Below are 17205 nucleotides of genomic sequence, written 5' to 3' on the forward strand. Positions count from 1 at the left end.
GACATCTTTTATCAGTGATGGCTCATTGCTGCACCATTTTTAATAGCAAAAAATATGTTTCTGCAGTTGGGCTAATTAGAGATTTCAGCTAAAAAAAACAAACAAACAAAACAGTCAGACTCTGGTCTGTAGATCTGTAGTTTAACTTTAAAGCAGCAGTTACAAGCTGAAAAGACAAGCTGAAGCCTCTCTTAGGCTCCAGTGGGGTTTTCAGTCTTGCTAAAGTATTTGGGACTCTGTGTTTTTCTGCAGCACCACCAGAGTGTTCATTCAGTGAGGGATTTAGATGGAGAAGATCAAATACATATTTGCACATACAGAGCTTCAAGAGCGTGTTTAATTATATTATATGTTTCTTGTAGTCTGACTGTGTGTCTATGTGCTACAACACATTATTGTCAATGCTGGGACTGTTATTAGGTGTTTTTTGGAAAGTTATTAAATTAAATTATTGTTAGTTACTTCTGTTCAGTTATTATATATAATTATGGACAGTGTGCACCAATTAACATGTTCTCTGGTTAATGCACCAGATTTATTCCTACCTTTATAAGTCTACTGCTGGTGCATTGATAGGACAACATGCAAAATCATATGGGCACAGCAAATTGGTAAATACGATTTAAACAGTGTGGTATAATAAAATGTATTTAAAGGCACTTGAGCACAGACAGTTAAGAAAACACGACTCCAGTTCATGCTGTCTTTTTTCAAGATGGTATAAAGTTGGTATGAAGATGGAATTCATTAAGTGGATCTAAGCATCATCAACTAAAATTAAACCAATCTCTGCTACACTTGATGTAACCTAACTCTGACCATGAAACCACAGCCACTGTGCACCAGTTCAATACACTGTTGTTTACTTTAAATCCATCACAGTACAGCAAACTAACCTGTATCCTGCACTAACCTGCAGAGTGTTTAATGCAATCTTTAAATAACAAAATTAGTCTGTCTCAGTTTGTATAGGAAAAAACATAATGTCACAGATACAAACCCAATATCTGATTTAAAAACATGAGGACTTAGATGTGAGCTTTATATTTCCAGCTTATCAAATAACCACTGAGCAGTGCTTGTATAGCATTTACTATTGTTGTTGTTGTTGCTGTTATTATTATCATTATTATTATTATTATTGTAATTGGTTCATTAATTTGTTGAGTCATTTGACTATTTATTTTTTAATGTTTACACTTTTATTCTTCCATATTTTCTAAAAAGTTGTTGTAAATTGGATTGTTGTCTTCAGCCTATCCTGTTTGTGAACTGCATTGTTAAGTGTGTGTGTGTGTGTGTGTGTGTGTGTGTGTGAGAGAGAGAGAGAGAAAGAACTCTTTGGTCTTAATATGAAAGAGAATTTCCACTGAGGTCAGATGCACAAACTAGAGACAGGAGTGTCATATGATCTTCTTAGTTTGGCTTTCAGAGATAATGACTGTGTGTGCGTGTGTGTGCATACATGCACTTGCGCAGCTATAGAAGCATAGACCTGACTGGTAATTGACACACATACACAGACAAAAGATCCATTGATGTAGCTGATGTGCGCCTCTCAAGGTCTCCAGTTGCACTCCTAACACTGGCCTTTGCAGGTGATTGGACTCATTTATCTTCACCAGACTGACTTTCATAATAAAAGTGGGGGGGGGGGGGGGGGGGGGGGGGGGGGGGGGGGGGTTGGTTTTTTTTTCCTCGAGTAGTGCAGAGGCTTGTTCGGGATGCATCTTCTGATTTTGTGTGTGTGTGTGTGTGTGTGTGTCTTTCAGATTTAGAAAAAGTTCTTATGGTGGCACTTATGTGTCTGATTACCTGACCTATTTATTCCCACTGTTGCAGATTTTAACAGTTTGTCCAAACCCCAAAGGTACATACTGTATGCTGTAGTCACTTTGTTTATGATTCTGTATCAAATAAGCCATGCCTGATACCAGTGTGCACCCTCTGAAATGGGAACTTCTGATAAACACTGCTCAAGTGTGAACTCATTTAAGATTTTGTCCTTCTCGTCACATCTAATTTGTTTGCGTTGGCGGCTTCGTGGTCCTCAGTGAGTCTGAGCGTGACCACAGTTCCAGCCTCATGCAAATGTTCATCAGAGAGTGAGAGACTTTTTTCGTTTTAAACGTTACCATCCAACGGAAGTGTGGACGCAATGCCCATTAAATTGTGAGCCTGTGTCTCTTTGAAACTTGATTGAGACCCGAAGCACAAATAAGCTCTGCAAGACACCTCATCAGTGCGATAGAGCATATTTACTAAAGCTAGTAAAAATCTAAAAAGGAGGTTTTTGTGTGGTATTTAACTTAATCCATCTAAAGAGTTGTTGGTTCTTTACAATGTCATGCTTGTGCTTTCAACCAGTTGATCGTCTACCTACGCATGTTGCCATGACACTGTGTGTTGGGCTTTTCTTGGAGGAGTTAATGCAGTGGCGTCTTTTGCTTTCTAAACCTGAACAAATGATAGCATGATGGAATGATATTATGTGTACATTAAGCACGACAGGTAACACGTGTTGTTTGTTTCAGAACGACCATCGTGGTGACCGGAGCCTTCCTGGATGCTTTTCAGAAGGTGGCAGACATGGCGACCGGAACCAGAGGTAACCACACACACACACACACACACACACACACACACACACACACACACACACACACACACACACACACACACACACACAGTTGACACGTTACTGTCTGTGGCCCAGTTGTTATCATCTTGCTCTGTGTTTTTATGTGACTCACAGCAAATCAAGATAAATGTTTTCTCTCTTTCTTTCTCCTCACAATGTGATCTTTCACTGTTTCTCTTTTTATTATAAATAGTAACATCATGAGGGAGCTAATTAGCGCTGTTAACTCTCCGTGGACAGTATGTGGGTGGGATAGAATATCAAGTAAAAACCATTAACCATTGTGCTACTAAAGGATGGTATGTGGCAGGACAAGCCCCTAGCTAATTGTCAGTACATTGCTCGTTCTATCTGCCTTTCTTTGATGGCCCAGTGATTGAGTGGCAACCTGTCCAGGGTATACCTCCTCACCATAAGTCGGGCTAAGTGACAACATGGCTAATTTTGTGTGTTAAAGAACCTTCGATTGCGTTCTATCAGGCAAATGCCATAAAGTGCTCTAGTTCACCAGAAAAAGCTTTTTACATATCAGGTTTAATCTAATGCTATTTTTGTTTACTTCAACTAATGAAGATTATGCTGTTGATGTTAATAAATAATGAACAGTTAATTAAACATTTTTAAGGGCTGTGATTAGTCTGCTGGACATACTCAACAAAAACTTGAACAAAAAGCAGTCACTAATTCAAATCCTACTGTAGCCTGTGGGTGCTTTTCGGTTTGCATGTCCTCAGGTAACATCTCAGGTCATCTGAGAAGTCTAATAATTTTGTTGAAAATGTATAGAAGAAATGCAAATTTGTCTGTAACTAAGGCTGTAAAAGGCTCTGTGTCATGGTTAAGACCATGACACATTTTAATGTGGGATTCTCTGTTTAGTCTCAGCCAAGATTTTGAAATGATTTCTTGTAGTTCTGGTTATTATTGGAAATATTGAATCAGGGAGTGCTAAAGAAAATGTGTGTGTGTGTATAAGTGAGAGGGTTGACAGTGAATTGATTAACAGCCTTTAGGATACAATCTGTAGACAAAATTTGTAAACTGCCTCATCACATGTTTCCTTCATAGGTCACAGATAAACTGTAGTTCCTGCTACTTGAATCCAAGTAGCAAAAAAAAAATAAAAAATGAACGAACATTTTTGCGTTCTGAATCGATCAAAATCTCCAACATATAAGGTTTACGGTTTTTCATATACTCACCCAGCTGGCATAGGCCCCAGACCTCAGCAACTCTGAATCCATTAAGATTGGATTAATGGTTGGAATTTCCCAAATGTTGTTTTTTGCTTTTCTTTGGTTCAGAGAATGGGAAATTGAATAACTTTTTAAAACATCACACAATTTTCTTGGCTAGTTCTGATCTTCGCTATACGAAAGTCCTATTATTTATTTATTTATTTTTAGTTTATTTAAACTGATTTTCTTTGTAAGAACTGTCATTGCCACCATAACCAATCAATGACGTTTGTCTGTTGGAAATTCCAAAATCTGTTCAAAAAAGAATGAGTCAGAATAAATAAACTTTTGTGTTTTCTCTAAATTGGCAGCAGATTACAGGACTTTTTGTCAGTCTAAATTAAAAAAAATAAAATAAAGTGTGATAGGCTACTAGAAGGAATTACTTGTACAAATTAATTCCATATAAACATTATTCAAATATGCTTACCAATAGTGTTGTAACTAGTGTTCCACCTCCCACATGCTTGTTGGTGGGAGGGTTATGTTGCTGTGTTTAGTATTGGTGTGCAATACTGCAGATTTTGGTATCGATCCAATACCCAAAAAAAATACAGAGCCAGTATTGCCAATACCAATACTTTTAACTTATAAAGGCAGCATATGTAGGGGAGGGCAGTGTGTAATGATTTATAGGGTGAATCATAATCGACCACTAAATCACTACGATTTACAATTTCCACATTAATAAGTTAACACAACAAAACACAACTTTCAGCTTCTGTATTTTGAAGTTGGGGTTCTTTGAGACCTGGAATGTAAATGTGCCTGTTAATAAAGCACTTTGGGTCATCTTCTGTTCCTTAAATGTGCTAATGGATTTAAATAAAATATACAGTCAACTCAAAACGTTCAGATCTTTTTTTGGTGCATGTTTAAGGTATATTTTTTCATTTCCTAAAAAATAATTTATTTAACACAATTCAGTGGGCTACATGCTGTACTTAGAGGAAAAAAGTAAAGTATCGATCCTGTCATGATGGTATGGATCCAGTACCAATACCAGCGTTAGTATCATGTCTGACTTGTAGATGTTGGAGAACGGTCACTTAAACAGAAATTACAGCATCATGAATTACAGAAGATAAACTTGCATACAGATTAGTAGAGTGGTGAAAATGTGGAAGGTTTTAGATACATTCCTCTTGACTTGCATATTCAGTTTTTCCAGTAGTGTCACACTACAGTCATTCAGTGGTAGACCCTAACATGCCAAGAGAAACTGCAGTGTGCCAAGAAGTCGGGGCTTGATTGCAAGCTAGTAAACATGGATGCTGTAGGTTTTCATTTTTTTTCTTTTTGTAAGACCTTTGCAGGTGGCTTATGGCCTAGAAAATAGTGCAATTCATTGATCCCCCAGTGAGCAACGTTGAAGCATAATTTTAGTTTACAAGAAGACTTCATACAGCCTGCCAACTCATTCAAGTTTGTTTAAGAAGGCACAAAATGTTTCAGTTCAGGTTGAGAGAATTGTTAATCAGAACCTGTTTGGTACAACATCAGAAGTCTGTTCTGCCTTGTATAATCTGTATCTTGGTATTTCTGAACTTGCAACAATTATATGAATGACATAATCGGAGGGTAGTCATAGTTATTTTATATATTTATATATTTTATATTCATTTTCACTACAAAGCTTGTGTTTTGTTTATTATTTCAGACTAAAGAATTTAGAGTTTTTAACTGTTAGTGATGCCGCAGTGTTTGTTTGAGTCTGGAAACTGAAGAGGTGTCTGGACTCGGAAACTGCTAATGATGTATGATGTAAGAAGCAGATGGTCACCTGCTCACCAACTTAACCGGCACCCGAAATCACGTGCTGTTTAATGCAGCCCTAGAAGAAGGACATTACTCAGCAAAATCTATCTAGAAGAAATAGATTTTGTAAAAAGTTTTAAAATGTGAATCTGTAGAAATGTTTTTACTGTTTATAGCTATAATAGTTGTCTCTGGATCTGTAAGGGTCTATCACCCAGTCTGCATTTGGTGCCACATGACTGAGGGTTGGGTTGCCTTAGGGCTGTGTGATATAACGAAATATACTAGATGCCAAAATTAAAACATCTATCGTTTCATGTTACATGCTATCGTTTGTTTAGTGGCGTCGCAAAATACACTGTTTACGGCAATATTTTCTTTCATTGTTTGGTCACCATACAGAGAATAACAGCATGGCCAGTGAAGATGAGGCAGAACCAGGTAGCTCCAAACAGAAGGACCAGTCAAAAGAAATCGAGGACCTTATTCCTAAGCAAGGGGCTACCTCTGTAGCATTGACATGGTTTGGTTATGAAAAGTCTGACATGGACCAGAAAACTACTATGCAAATTATGCCGCAAACCGGTCAACACCACAGACTCAAACATGACAAACCTCTTCTACCACCCACGTGAGAATCGCGTGAAAGTGTATAAAGAGAGTTTATGGATGAGAAGCAAATAAGAGTGGTCAGGTGCTCAAAATAAACCTTAGACTCAAATGTTAGAACAGGCTTTTCCCCCGCAGCACGCCATGTAATAAATACTCACAAAGAAAATGACAGCTATTGCAACTTCTAAATATATACTTTCATGCATCGGTCAAAACACTCGACTCCAGATAAACGACGCCCAGATGAAAACACTTCACGCAAGTCGAGTTGCCCGAGTTTCACAGAATTTACAGAAAATGCACTATTGTATGAAATATATCGTTATCGGGATGAAAAATGTCTTATATTGGGATATGAGATTTTGGTCATATCGCACAGCCCTAGGTTGCCTTGTTTGCAGTCAATCAGCCTCTGTTTGGCTGCTGTGGAGATCTCCAAAGAATGTCTTTTCCTGTTGTTTCCCAATCTATATGTTGTCAGGAGGGAAGGCAGGGACCAGCTGTTGCCCTTTTAAGATGGACTTTACATCCAATACTTTGTGCCAGACTCCTGTGTATCCCTCATCAAATCATCCACCTGTTTTTTTTTTTTGCTATTTTATGTTTGTTTTTCAATTAAAATGGGCTATATTTATATTTAAATTTCTTCTAAAATGTCTTATAATTCCTAAATATAAAATAATTCGGAGCTCACCTCAAGGGCTTTAGGAATGTCACCATAAGTGTAATTAAAACAAATGGTATTTAATTCACTTGCACTTTGTTCATCAAGAAAATGGACATACTAAACATCCAAGTCAGACCCCCTGTTTTAACTATATTGACCACGCACCCTTTCATGCTTTTGTGCATGGTCACACCTCCCAAAGGAAAGTGTTAATTTAATGAGTAGTCATGCTAAATAAATGAAATTATAATTACTATCCAAATTATAAAAATTAATTATATTTTGTGCCGTAATCAAACCTTGGTTCTTGTTTGGCACAGCGGTGGATGTAGGAAGGTTACCATCTGTTGGCACTTAGTTCAATGTGAAGCTGATATAGCCTTCACACACTGCGCGTTGATGAGACACATTCCTCTGTTGTGCATGCGCGCGCATCTGCATAGTGTTTTGACAGCTGCCTCATCCCCCTCATTCTCTGCAGTCTCAACTCAGCTGTCCAGTGTGTGAGAGAAAAGGCAGACAAAAGAAAAAGGAACAGCTGACTTTAAGCAGGGCCAATGCATTTAACACACACTCCTACACATGTTCACTTTTAACACTGGCAAGTCCTGGCATCTTGTAAATTCCCTAATTGTTTTCTCCTTTTCAGCCCCTTGAATTGCCTGCAGGGGACTACATGTATGTCAGAACTGGTTTGGCGGGTCTATGTGTAGGCACTTTGTTTGCTTTTCATGGTAATACTCATGATGTCATAGTTTTGTGGTATGGGAAACGGAGAAGTTGTGCATTTGAATTTTTTTTTCTACCAGGACAGACAGACAGACATGAGTGACAGGTATCAGTTGGTGTCTTGGTCAAAGGTGGCATTGTTCAGCATTGCTGAACACCCCATGTTGCTGTTTCTCAATGTGGAAACGTGTCAGGACAACTTTCAGTGACAGCTGACTTTAATTGTTCGTTATCCACTTTCATGCTTCATAGACGCTGACAGCATCCTTGTGTTGTGTCAATACCTGTAACATCAGTTGTTGAATACAGCCAGAAAAGGCATGCGAAATAAAACCACACAGGTAAACTGTTGTAATTGAAGATTTTATTTTTTTGACTGGACAGTATAGCTTTATTTAAAGTCTGCTTCCCACATATGCAACTATCAAAAAAATATGAAACTGTCTCTCCCTCCAAACGTCATAAAGTCACATTTATGCCATAGGATGCCGTTTGATTGATGGCAGCTGATTCTCATGTGTTGATTTTTTTGTCATAGGTTCCTGTTACAGGCATTGGCACACTTTAGTAAACATCCAGTTTTAAAAAAATATTCTAATAGGTGACCTCACAAATCAGCAAAGCCAGAAAATCGTTGTCCTGTGAGACATTTCATCCTCCTTTATCTGCTTTTGTTGTTGCTTACCAAACTGAGCACTTTGGCATGATTACAATTGAAACTGGCAGATTATTGCTAAATCCACAGAACTATGAGGCATCTTTTCTTACTGAGCTGCAGCTACTTCAGACCTTAAGGTGGTGTGTTAATATCTATTCATGCATTCATTTTCATACGCTCCAGTTCAGAGTTGTGGGGGCTGGAGCCTATTCCAGGTGTCACAGGGTGAACGTTTGGGAACGTCCTGGACAGGTTGCCAGTCTGTCACAGGGTTAATGTGTTAATGTAAGGCCCCATAATTCTCAACAAGAAGCTGGTTTAGAAAATAAGTCGGAGCTTTTAAAGCCACTTATGAACTCATTGCATTGAGCCATTGCTTTAAAGCAATCAACACCTGATCGGTTAGAGTATCCCTAAATGGAAGAGGTGATACTGTCTAAGGCTGCTGACTGGCTAATGTCACCTCTTTTTCCGATGCGTGTGTGTGGGGGATAGGGCTGCCACGATTAGTCGACTAGTCACGATTACGTCGACTATCAAAATCGTCGACGACTGATTTAATAGTCGACGCGTCGTTTGAAGCTTTGCAAGATCCCAAAAGACGCAGGAATAAGTACCGTAATTGTCGGGCTATAAGCCGCTACTTTTTGCACAAGCTTTGAACCCTGCGGCTTTTAGTCAGGTGCGGCTTTTCTATGGATTGTCCATGATTTTTGTCATATCGTAAGACGATTTGTTTTGTTTGTTCCGCTGTTGTACGGCACTACGTTGCCTGGCGGAAGGGCATGTGATCAGACACACAGTATCTGGGTTCAAGAGTGGTATGTTGGTCACGTGTCCATCCGCCAGGCAACATAGTGCCGTACAAGTAGCGCGAAAAACAAACTTCAAATTAACGCTACGCGTTCAGCGGGAGTCGTGGATGACGAGCGGCGATAAACTTGCGAAAAGCAAGTTATGCTCAACTCCACCGGTGGAACCTGACAGCGTGGAAAAGTGTGAAAACATCCACGATCACCAACGGATTTTGAAGGGCTGCACTGCTGCATGATGGAGAGGAGGACACCGCCACGGCCCTTCTGAGGGTGTTTGACTCTGACACTGACAACGAGGATTTCTTTGGTTTTATAAGTGACAACGAAGGAGAGAAGCGGAGAGTGGATGACGTAGCCATCCTGAGCCTGTTCGTATCCGACACTGGAGAAGAGGACTTTGGTGGTTTTAGTGCGCAGGAAGATGGTGGTGAATGACTGACTTTTCTTCTTGTTAAAGCCGTGTCACTGCACCTGAGCCTAAAAGGTAGTCTGAATCTATTTTTCTGGTGTGCTGTAGGTTATTGTTATGTACTACATTTGTTACTCATTTATGAAGCACAGTACATGTTTCGTACTTGTAATTACCGCTACTTGTACATATACCTAAAAAGTTATGCAAATATGTACCCATAACTTGTTTTTCAAAATATTAATAAAAGGGGTGTGTCTCCAAACAGCCATCTCTTTCCTGACAATTCCCTTTGTGCACATTCTCTTACATATGATAAGTCAACATTGAAACACCTGCGGCTTTTGGTCAGGTGCGGCTAATGTATGTACAAAACAGGATTTTCCCCTGATTTTAGCTTGTGCGGCTAATATTCAGGTGCGCTTTGTAGTCCGGGAAATACGGTAGTAGGATTTAAGAGTGTAATAACGGACTGAAACAGAAGATGGCAGCACTGCATGTACAAGGATGCCAGCTGCCGTTAAACCCCGAAGAAGAAGAAGCTGTGTCCCAGAATTCATAGCGCGGCCCAGCGCAGTTTACAACAATGGCGGCAGCTAGTTAGTTTTAATATTACTCTCATTATTCTTTCTGGGTCACAAAATAAACGTTTAGGCAAGAATGTAGCTGTGTAAACCTCAAATATCTGCTCAGTTTATCAAGACACCACATATTTTCAAAAGAGCTCCGACGTTTTCGGAGACGTCTGTTACCCACTAGCTCGATAGCGAGCCCGGGGCAAGGCTCACTAGAGCCCGTGAGAACACCGGACTCCCGGCAAATCGTCTTCAAACCCACCGCCGTCTTTCGCTACTCAGGTTAAACATGATATATGAGTCACTTAGATAACTTAAAAATGTTATTGTTTGGCTTTTTTAGTATTTTATTTGTTCCTGAGTAAATCTGTTTGGCTGAGATTAAAGTTGAAAAGAGATTAAAGGTGCTCGAGAATATACTCCGGTGTCCTGTTATATTTTAGATAGCAAGGAGTTTATTAAACACCACCGAAACAATCTGCAAATTTCATTTAAATTTAATAAACTATCATCTTGTCTTTATTTTTAGTTAGCACATACCTTAAACACTTAAAGCTGTAAGCTAATGATAGTTATATAAGAGCAGATGCATGCTAGTGCAATAAGCTGTACGTTTTACGTCCAATGGATGATGATCTGACTAGTCGACTATCAAAATAATCGTTTGTGGCAGTACTAGTGGGGGATAGGATGGGTTATCCAATTAAATCACATGTGATTTAATTCTGTTATATTTCAGTAAACAATGATAAAGGCTCTCCTCTTTCTCATGGCTTTAACTGAGAACTAACTAATTCCTGCATTGATTTAAAGTCTTTGAGTGTCTTCCTCTTCTAATTTCTATGAGTAAATGAATGCCAGTATTTATTAATGTTAATTTTAAAGTGTGACAATAAGAACAGCACTAGAGTTCAATAAATCTCATCACAATCAGCTGATTTTCAAAGCAGGTTCCCCTCCTCTCTTGATTCCACATGACTGGTTTCCTCAGTAACCAAGGAACTGTTGACGTCTTTAGCATCATGGGGCTTTCAAAGCACACACACAGTTACACACACAGAGATCACAAGACGACCTACTGAGTCCTGACTAATTCCACCAGAGGTTTCCTAAGGTCAGCTTTCTCTGCATGTTTGCTTGCTCAAGTATTGCAGAGGTAAACATGCAGTTTTCTCTATATTGACTGGTCAGCTGGTCAGTTAATCAATAACAAGTGGATCAATAGAAGGGGAAAGGTTAAATGAGCCACAGTGCATGCAGAAATTGAAAGGCCTTTGAGTCTAAACTGATCAACTATGTAAACTCATGATACATAGGGTTTTTTTTCTTCTCCTGATGGCCACAATCACAGTAGGTTTGGAGGAAAAGAAAACACTGGCGGCTAGTCTTGGTGGAACAACTCAGGAGCATAAAAAAAAATGACAGGAATTAATTCACACATACACACTTACAGGCTTTTCTGAAAGGGCCACATTATGAGCAGTGAGGAGGAGAGTGAAGCTGGAAAATCTGGGTTTAGGAGAAGGACAAACAGCCCTTGCACTGTTTCTCTGGCGTCGTCATTGGAAAATGGAGGGAAATTATCAGTGACTGGAGTTTTGTTTTTCCTTTTTTTTCCACTTAAGACTGATTGTAGTCATGTAATTCTTATTTACTTACATATATCTTGTTTTGGTGAATTATATTTCAATATTTTTAGAACTCTGTGTCTATGTCTGTGGTAAAAAAATCCTAAATAATAATCCTAAATTAGACAAAAATAAGATCAAAACAGTTTGATGCCAATGCTTTGAGTATTAATTTGTCTGATGTGGTTTCCTGTCAAAATTTTGGAGTGTGTCCTTTAAGTATGGCTGGGCAGTTGATCAAATATTCTTTTCAGTTATTATTTATGGCTTCTGATAGTTTAAAGAAAGTCAGTCCCAGAGACTGGTCAGTGATCCCTTGGTGATCACAGGTTACTAAGGAAAAATTGGTATTCCCCAGCCAGTTGGCGAGTAATTGCTAAAAGTGACATAAGTTGCAAATAGGTATAAAGTACTGTACCCCTCCTCCTCCTCGTGATTGTTTAGATCTCTAATAGATTGCCACAGTCGGCCACAATGCCAGTTTGTTTCCAGTTTGTGTTTTTCATGGTTTCATTATCACTCAGCAAGCAGTTGGTGAGTGTTTGCAGACGTCAGTGTGTTCCACGTAGGCTACAGGGAACCTTAGCAATCTGCTAGTGACAAAAGAGTTTTTAAAATTTTATTTATTTATTTTTATTGCAGAACCCTGTTTGTGACTGATTTCACCTAGCAACAGCAAGGAGTGTCTAGCAACTACTTGCTAACTAGTCAGGCAGTAAACATTTTTTCCTCAGCAACCTATAGTTTTCAGGGGTTGCTGATGGGCTCTAAGCTTGTGTGATTGAAGCCTAAAATAAACAACCTCTATATACGATTCCTGCTTCGTCTATGGGCATGTGAAGTTTAACTACTGGTGTTTCGCCAAAAGGATGTGGAAATCGGTGTTGGAGGTCATTAAGGATCTTCTGTAAAGTGGAAGTTACAGAACCACATTTAGGGTGGTGTTTTCAAACAATAGTGGCAGTATTAACGTTATTATGTCAGCTGATGTAATACACATTCCAGCTAATGGCTTCACACAAATCTGCTGGCACACAGATGGCAGCAATATGCTGTCTGTGTGTTGGCTTTCTGTGCCAGAAAATTCAGCAAAGAACATCACAAGTTGAGCAGGATTTAATTTAAGAAAGAAATGCTCCTGGCAAAAATATTAGAAATGGACCACAAATGGCATATATCAGGCCTCACAAAGACACAGCGTTGTATGATACCCATGGTCAAGCATGATTTACTGGTAACCAAATACGTCTGACCTTTTGGTGTATTTAAAAAAGACTTCAAATTCATAAATGCAATTTCTAAACTGCTTCAGAGCTTTAAATCTGCATTATGTCAAATTCAGAACACAACAAAATGTGAGAATCAAAAACAAACTCACTCCCACACTGATCTTGTCAGGTTACATTTTTCTCTGAAGTCATCTCCACGCCACACGGAGCTCTGTTAGACATGTCTGAACACAATCACAAGAACCGCCCACACTGTTCAATACCTGGTTGCACACTTTTGTTTCACTAGCCCTGTGGGTATTCTTGTTGATATATTGCATTTGACCTTTACACTAAAATGATCCATGAGAGCTGATTGCCTAATCCCAACCTTTTCACAGCCTTTTCACACCATGTGTGATTCATGTCTTATTAAATAAATGTTCACACCATGTGTTAGGGTTAAAGGTCTTTGATTGTTGTCTTATATGGAGGCAAAATAATGGGAGGGTGTCATAACTTAATGTCTTAATGTTGGTTTAAAATGGAGCACTGTAACAAAAAATAATTTCCCCCAGGGATCAATAAAGTATTCTGATTCTGATAACTGTAATTTCTAGGAAATGATGGAAGCACTGGGTTATTTGGAAAACAAAATGAAAGCTATCTACATTGTTGCTTTAAACTTTGGAGACCTGAAACTGCCAAATGGAAATGTAAAAAGAAAACAAAATAAATAAATAAAAATGGTAAATATGGGAACGTCTGAACGATGCTGTGAGGAACGTTACCTTAAAGTGATCCATATCTAAATGACAGAATGTTACACTTTAACATCTGGCTCAAGCTGTCCTTTTTTTTTTTTTTTTTTTTTTTACCTCTGCTACAGTTGTACATTTAGGGCTGTCAACAATAACAAAAATATATAAATCAAATTTTATAAATTAATATTTCAAAAGAAATGAATATTCACTTGACAAATATTTAACTGTTAATAGTACCAATAAGTGCACTGTATATGCATCATGGTAGTACAGTAGTTAGCACGGTCACCTCACACCAACGCGTCTCCTGGTTTGAACCCCAGGTGAGGCATTTCTTTGGAGTTGGCATGTTTTCCCTGTAGCTATGTGGGCTCCCCACAAGTACTATGGCTTCTTCCCATTGCCCAAAGACATGCATGCTAGGCTGGTGGTTAATTGATCAAAGCTCTGTATACAAGTATGTATAGTTGAAGAGAGAATGATTAAACTCTTCTTTGGAAATACTTTGGATGTTGAACACAGGATGGCAAAAATGTAGAACTTGAACTGCACTGACTGAACAGATTGAAAAAATCTTTATCAATTAGCTCATGATAGAAGCGTCATTGACCGCAGCTGTTTTGATGGAAAGGTAATTATTTTTCTTTATGTGAATGTACTTAACTATGACCTATTTCATTCTGTGCAGGTACCGGTATGTATGACATGTTTAAAACATGTTCAAGACATTCAAACCTGTGTGAAGTTTTTGAATGATCTGGTTTATACAGCAAGGGTTATTTGAGCTTAACTTGAACCATGACACGAAACTAAATTTATCTAAAAAAGCCCAGAAAATCTTAGAACTGAGGGACCAGCCCAGACGGTGTTCATTTTCTGTCTACTGTAAGCTCATTAGCCATCGTTATGTCTTAGAATTTTAAATAGAGATTTAAAATGTATTTAAAGACTTAAAAAATATATATTTTTAGGCCTGTTGGAACATCTGCTGTAGCTGTATTAAGATAATGATGATATGACTGTAACATTTAAGATTTAATTGATACCTGAGCTGAGAACTTGAAGTGCAATAGGCAAATAAACACACCTCGCCCCACCCATGAAATGAACCTAAACTTCATACCTGAGAGTACATGTTTATGAATGTTACACATGCTGTCCACCATGTTGCTGCACATGTTGGGCTCATAATTATTTTGTTTAGTTACAGCAGAGAGGAGGTTGAAAGGAAGTAAAGGGGATAACAGAAGTCTGGAGGAGGGGGAGGGGCACTGAGGATGGATAAGAGAGAAAGAAAGAGGATCTATAGAGGCAGATGAAATGATGGACGATTGAGTGAGTGTTAATGTGATAGTCAGTTCAGTTTTACTCTTAAATTGCTCTTTGAGTGGATGAGCAGACACACCTGATCTGCCAGTGTAATTGTCCTTTTGTTTTAAACGTGTCAGTTATGAGTCAGCTTTGCAGCCTATGTGAGCCTTCCTGCTTCCTCCCTGTGCAGGTCTCTGATTTAGATATTCAAACGACACAAAATGAGTCAGTGTGAGCTCACACAGCTCGGTCTCTTTGCTGAAAATCTGCTGTATCACTTTCATCACACTAGAGCTGAGTAAAGTGGATGTCACTAATTGTTCGATTCAGTGTCAGAGTAGGAGAGCTGAAATCACAGAACATACCCACACAGTCACAAATCATCAAAAGACCTTTGCTAGAGGCCTGAAAAACATTGAAAGCACGTCCACATTTGTTTTAAAAGAGAAAGGACAATCTTGCTCCTCAACACCATTGCAAACTCCTCTCTTTTATAGGTAGAATTAATGGTTCCATAGTAGTGTCTGTTTTGTTTTTGGATATGCAGCCGATACAGACCTGCTTGAGGCCTGCTTTATATTTAAAAAATTGCAGTCTGGTAGTATTAGTCAGTGTAAGTAGAATGGGTGTGCCAAAAATGCCAGTTAAATGTCTTATCAAATGAAAACAAAGGACCTTGAGACAACAGCTACGTACTTTCACTTGCATCATAATTAACCTAATTTTAGCCTTGATGACTTTGTGCCATTTATATCTTTTAGACTTCTTATCAACTGTTTAGCACTTCTAATCAGCTGCTGCAAATAGCTTGGAAAGGCACTTTTCAGTTCTTCAAATGAATTTATATCCAGTTTTCACTGAGTACTCCAGGTTCCAGACATACATGTTAGGTCCGGTTTATTGATGAATCCTGTTGGTCAGAATGTAAATTGCTGTATGCCTGACTCTGGGTCATATAGTATATTGCCGACTCATCCAGGGTATACCCAGCCTCTTGTTCTTTGAGAAATAAGATAGACCCAGGGATCTTAAGTTAATCGAATAAACAGTTAAGAAAGTAGGTGGATGGAAAAGGATGATTGACCGACCAGATCAATCTAAAAAAAAACCAAAGCAACTTCCACATACCTCTGGTGCTTAGGATTGTAACCAGTTTAGGAATGTAACTGCCTTTGTTTTTTTTGTTTTTTTTTTAATTTGAATGAACTAACAGGATTGCTTTGTCAAAAGTTGTCATTTTTGTTGTACAAAAACGCAAACAAAACACAACAAAAGGAAAACGGGCTGTGGAAGTAACGGTTCTGTTTGTTTGTCTCAGACGCTAAAACATTAACAGTTTAACAGGAAGTGTTGTGTCCACAGACACACTGAGTCACACAAAGAAACCTTTATGATGAGCAGAGGACGACAGAGGACTCACTGTTGAAATGAAGAGGCATTTCTGTCCCCACTCTAGTTCTTCTGCCTCAACATTTATGTGACCTCCGAAATGTGGAACAAATCTGAATAAAGATCCCATACACCCACCAGCCACTTTATGCCCAACTGCTCTTTATAGCAAATACCTAATCGGCTAGTCACGTGGCAGAATCTCACTGCTTTAAAGAATGTAGACATGGTCAAGACTACTGCTGGAGATAAAGTGTAGCATTGGGAAAGGTAGTTGAAACAGCATGAGTGTCTTTTTCAGAAACTGCTCATCCACAAGGAATTGAATGCGTACTCACCGTTAGGCTTCACATATCTGACATGTATATCTATCTATAGATATCTACCTATCTCTCCATAATACAGTTACAGAAAGTCTTAAGAAACAATACAGACTGTAAAAAAACTGGGCATGTATGATAGATATCAATAGGCTCAACACAGTGCAACCTGGATGAACCTTAGATATTCCTTTTAATAATACAAGCATATGCATATAAGCATCTCTGTATACATTTTTGCTGTATCATTTAGATGACAGCGTCACAATTTGGTGTAAACAGTAAAGAATGGTACCTGTCATGATTGCATTAACATCTCATGCTGCTGTGGTTTTTAGCCTCATGGTGGCAGCTGAGCAAGATTTAGTCATCATAGCCTTTCACAGTGTTGTTGCTGACCATGTCTGTCCCTATATGACCACAGTGAACTCATCTCTTAATGGCGGCTTTGAACAGGATACCACAACACTCATATCATCTCAA

At 38.7% G+C, this 17205-nt stretch overlaps 1 protein-coding gene across 2 annotated transcripts in view; it reads left to right on the top strand.

Annotated features, from left to right (window-relative positions):
* Window positions 1-17205, top strand: part of mtss1 (MTSS I-BAR domain containing 1) — a 74193-nt gene that overhangs the window by 28663 nt on the left and 28325 nt on the right. For both annotated transcript variants that reach the window (XM_080892469.1, XM_080892470.1), the window contains exon 3: window positions 2535-2608. In XM_080892469.1, coding sequence (XP_080748595.1) covers window positions 2535-2608 — 74 coding nt within the window. The remainder of the gene's footprint in view (window positions 1-2534; window positions 2609-17205) is intronic.

This window comes from Rhamphochromis sp. 'chilingali', assembly GCF_963969265.1.
Source record: "Rhamphochromis sp. 'chilingali' genome assembly, chromosome: 9".
Classification (NCBI taxonomy): domain Eukaryota; kingdom Metazoa; phylum Chordata; class Actinopteri; order Cichliformes; family Cichlidae; genus Rhamphochromis; species Rhamphochromis sp. 'chilingali'.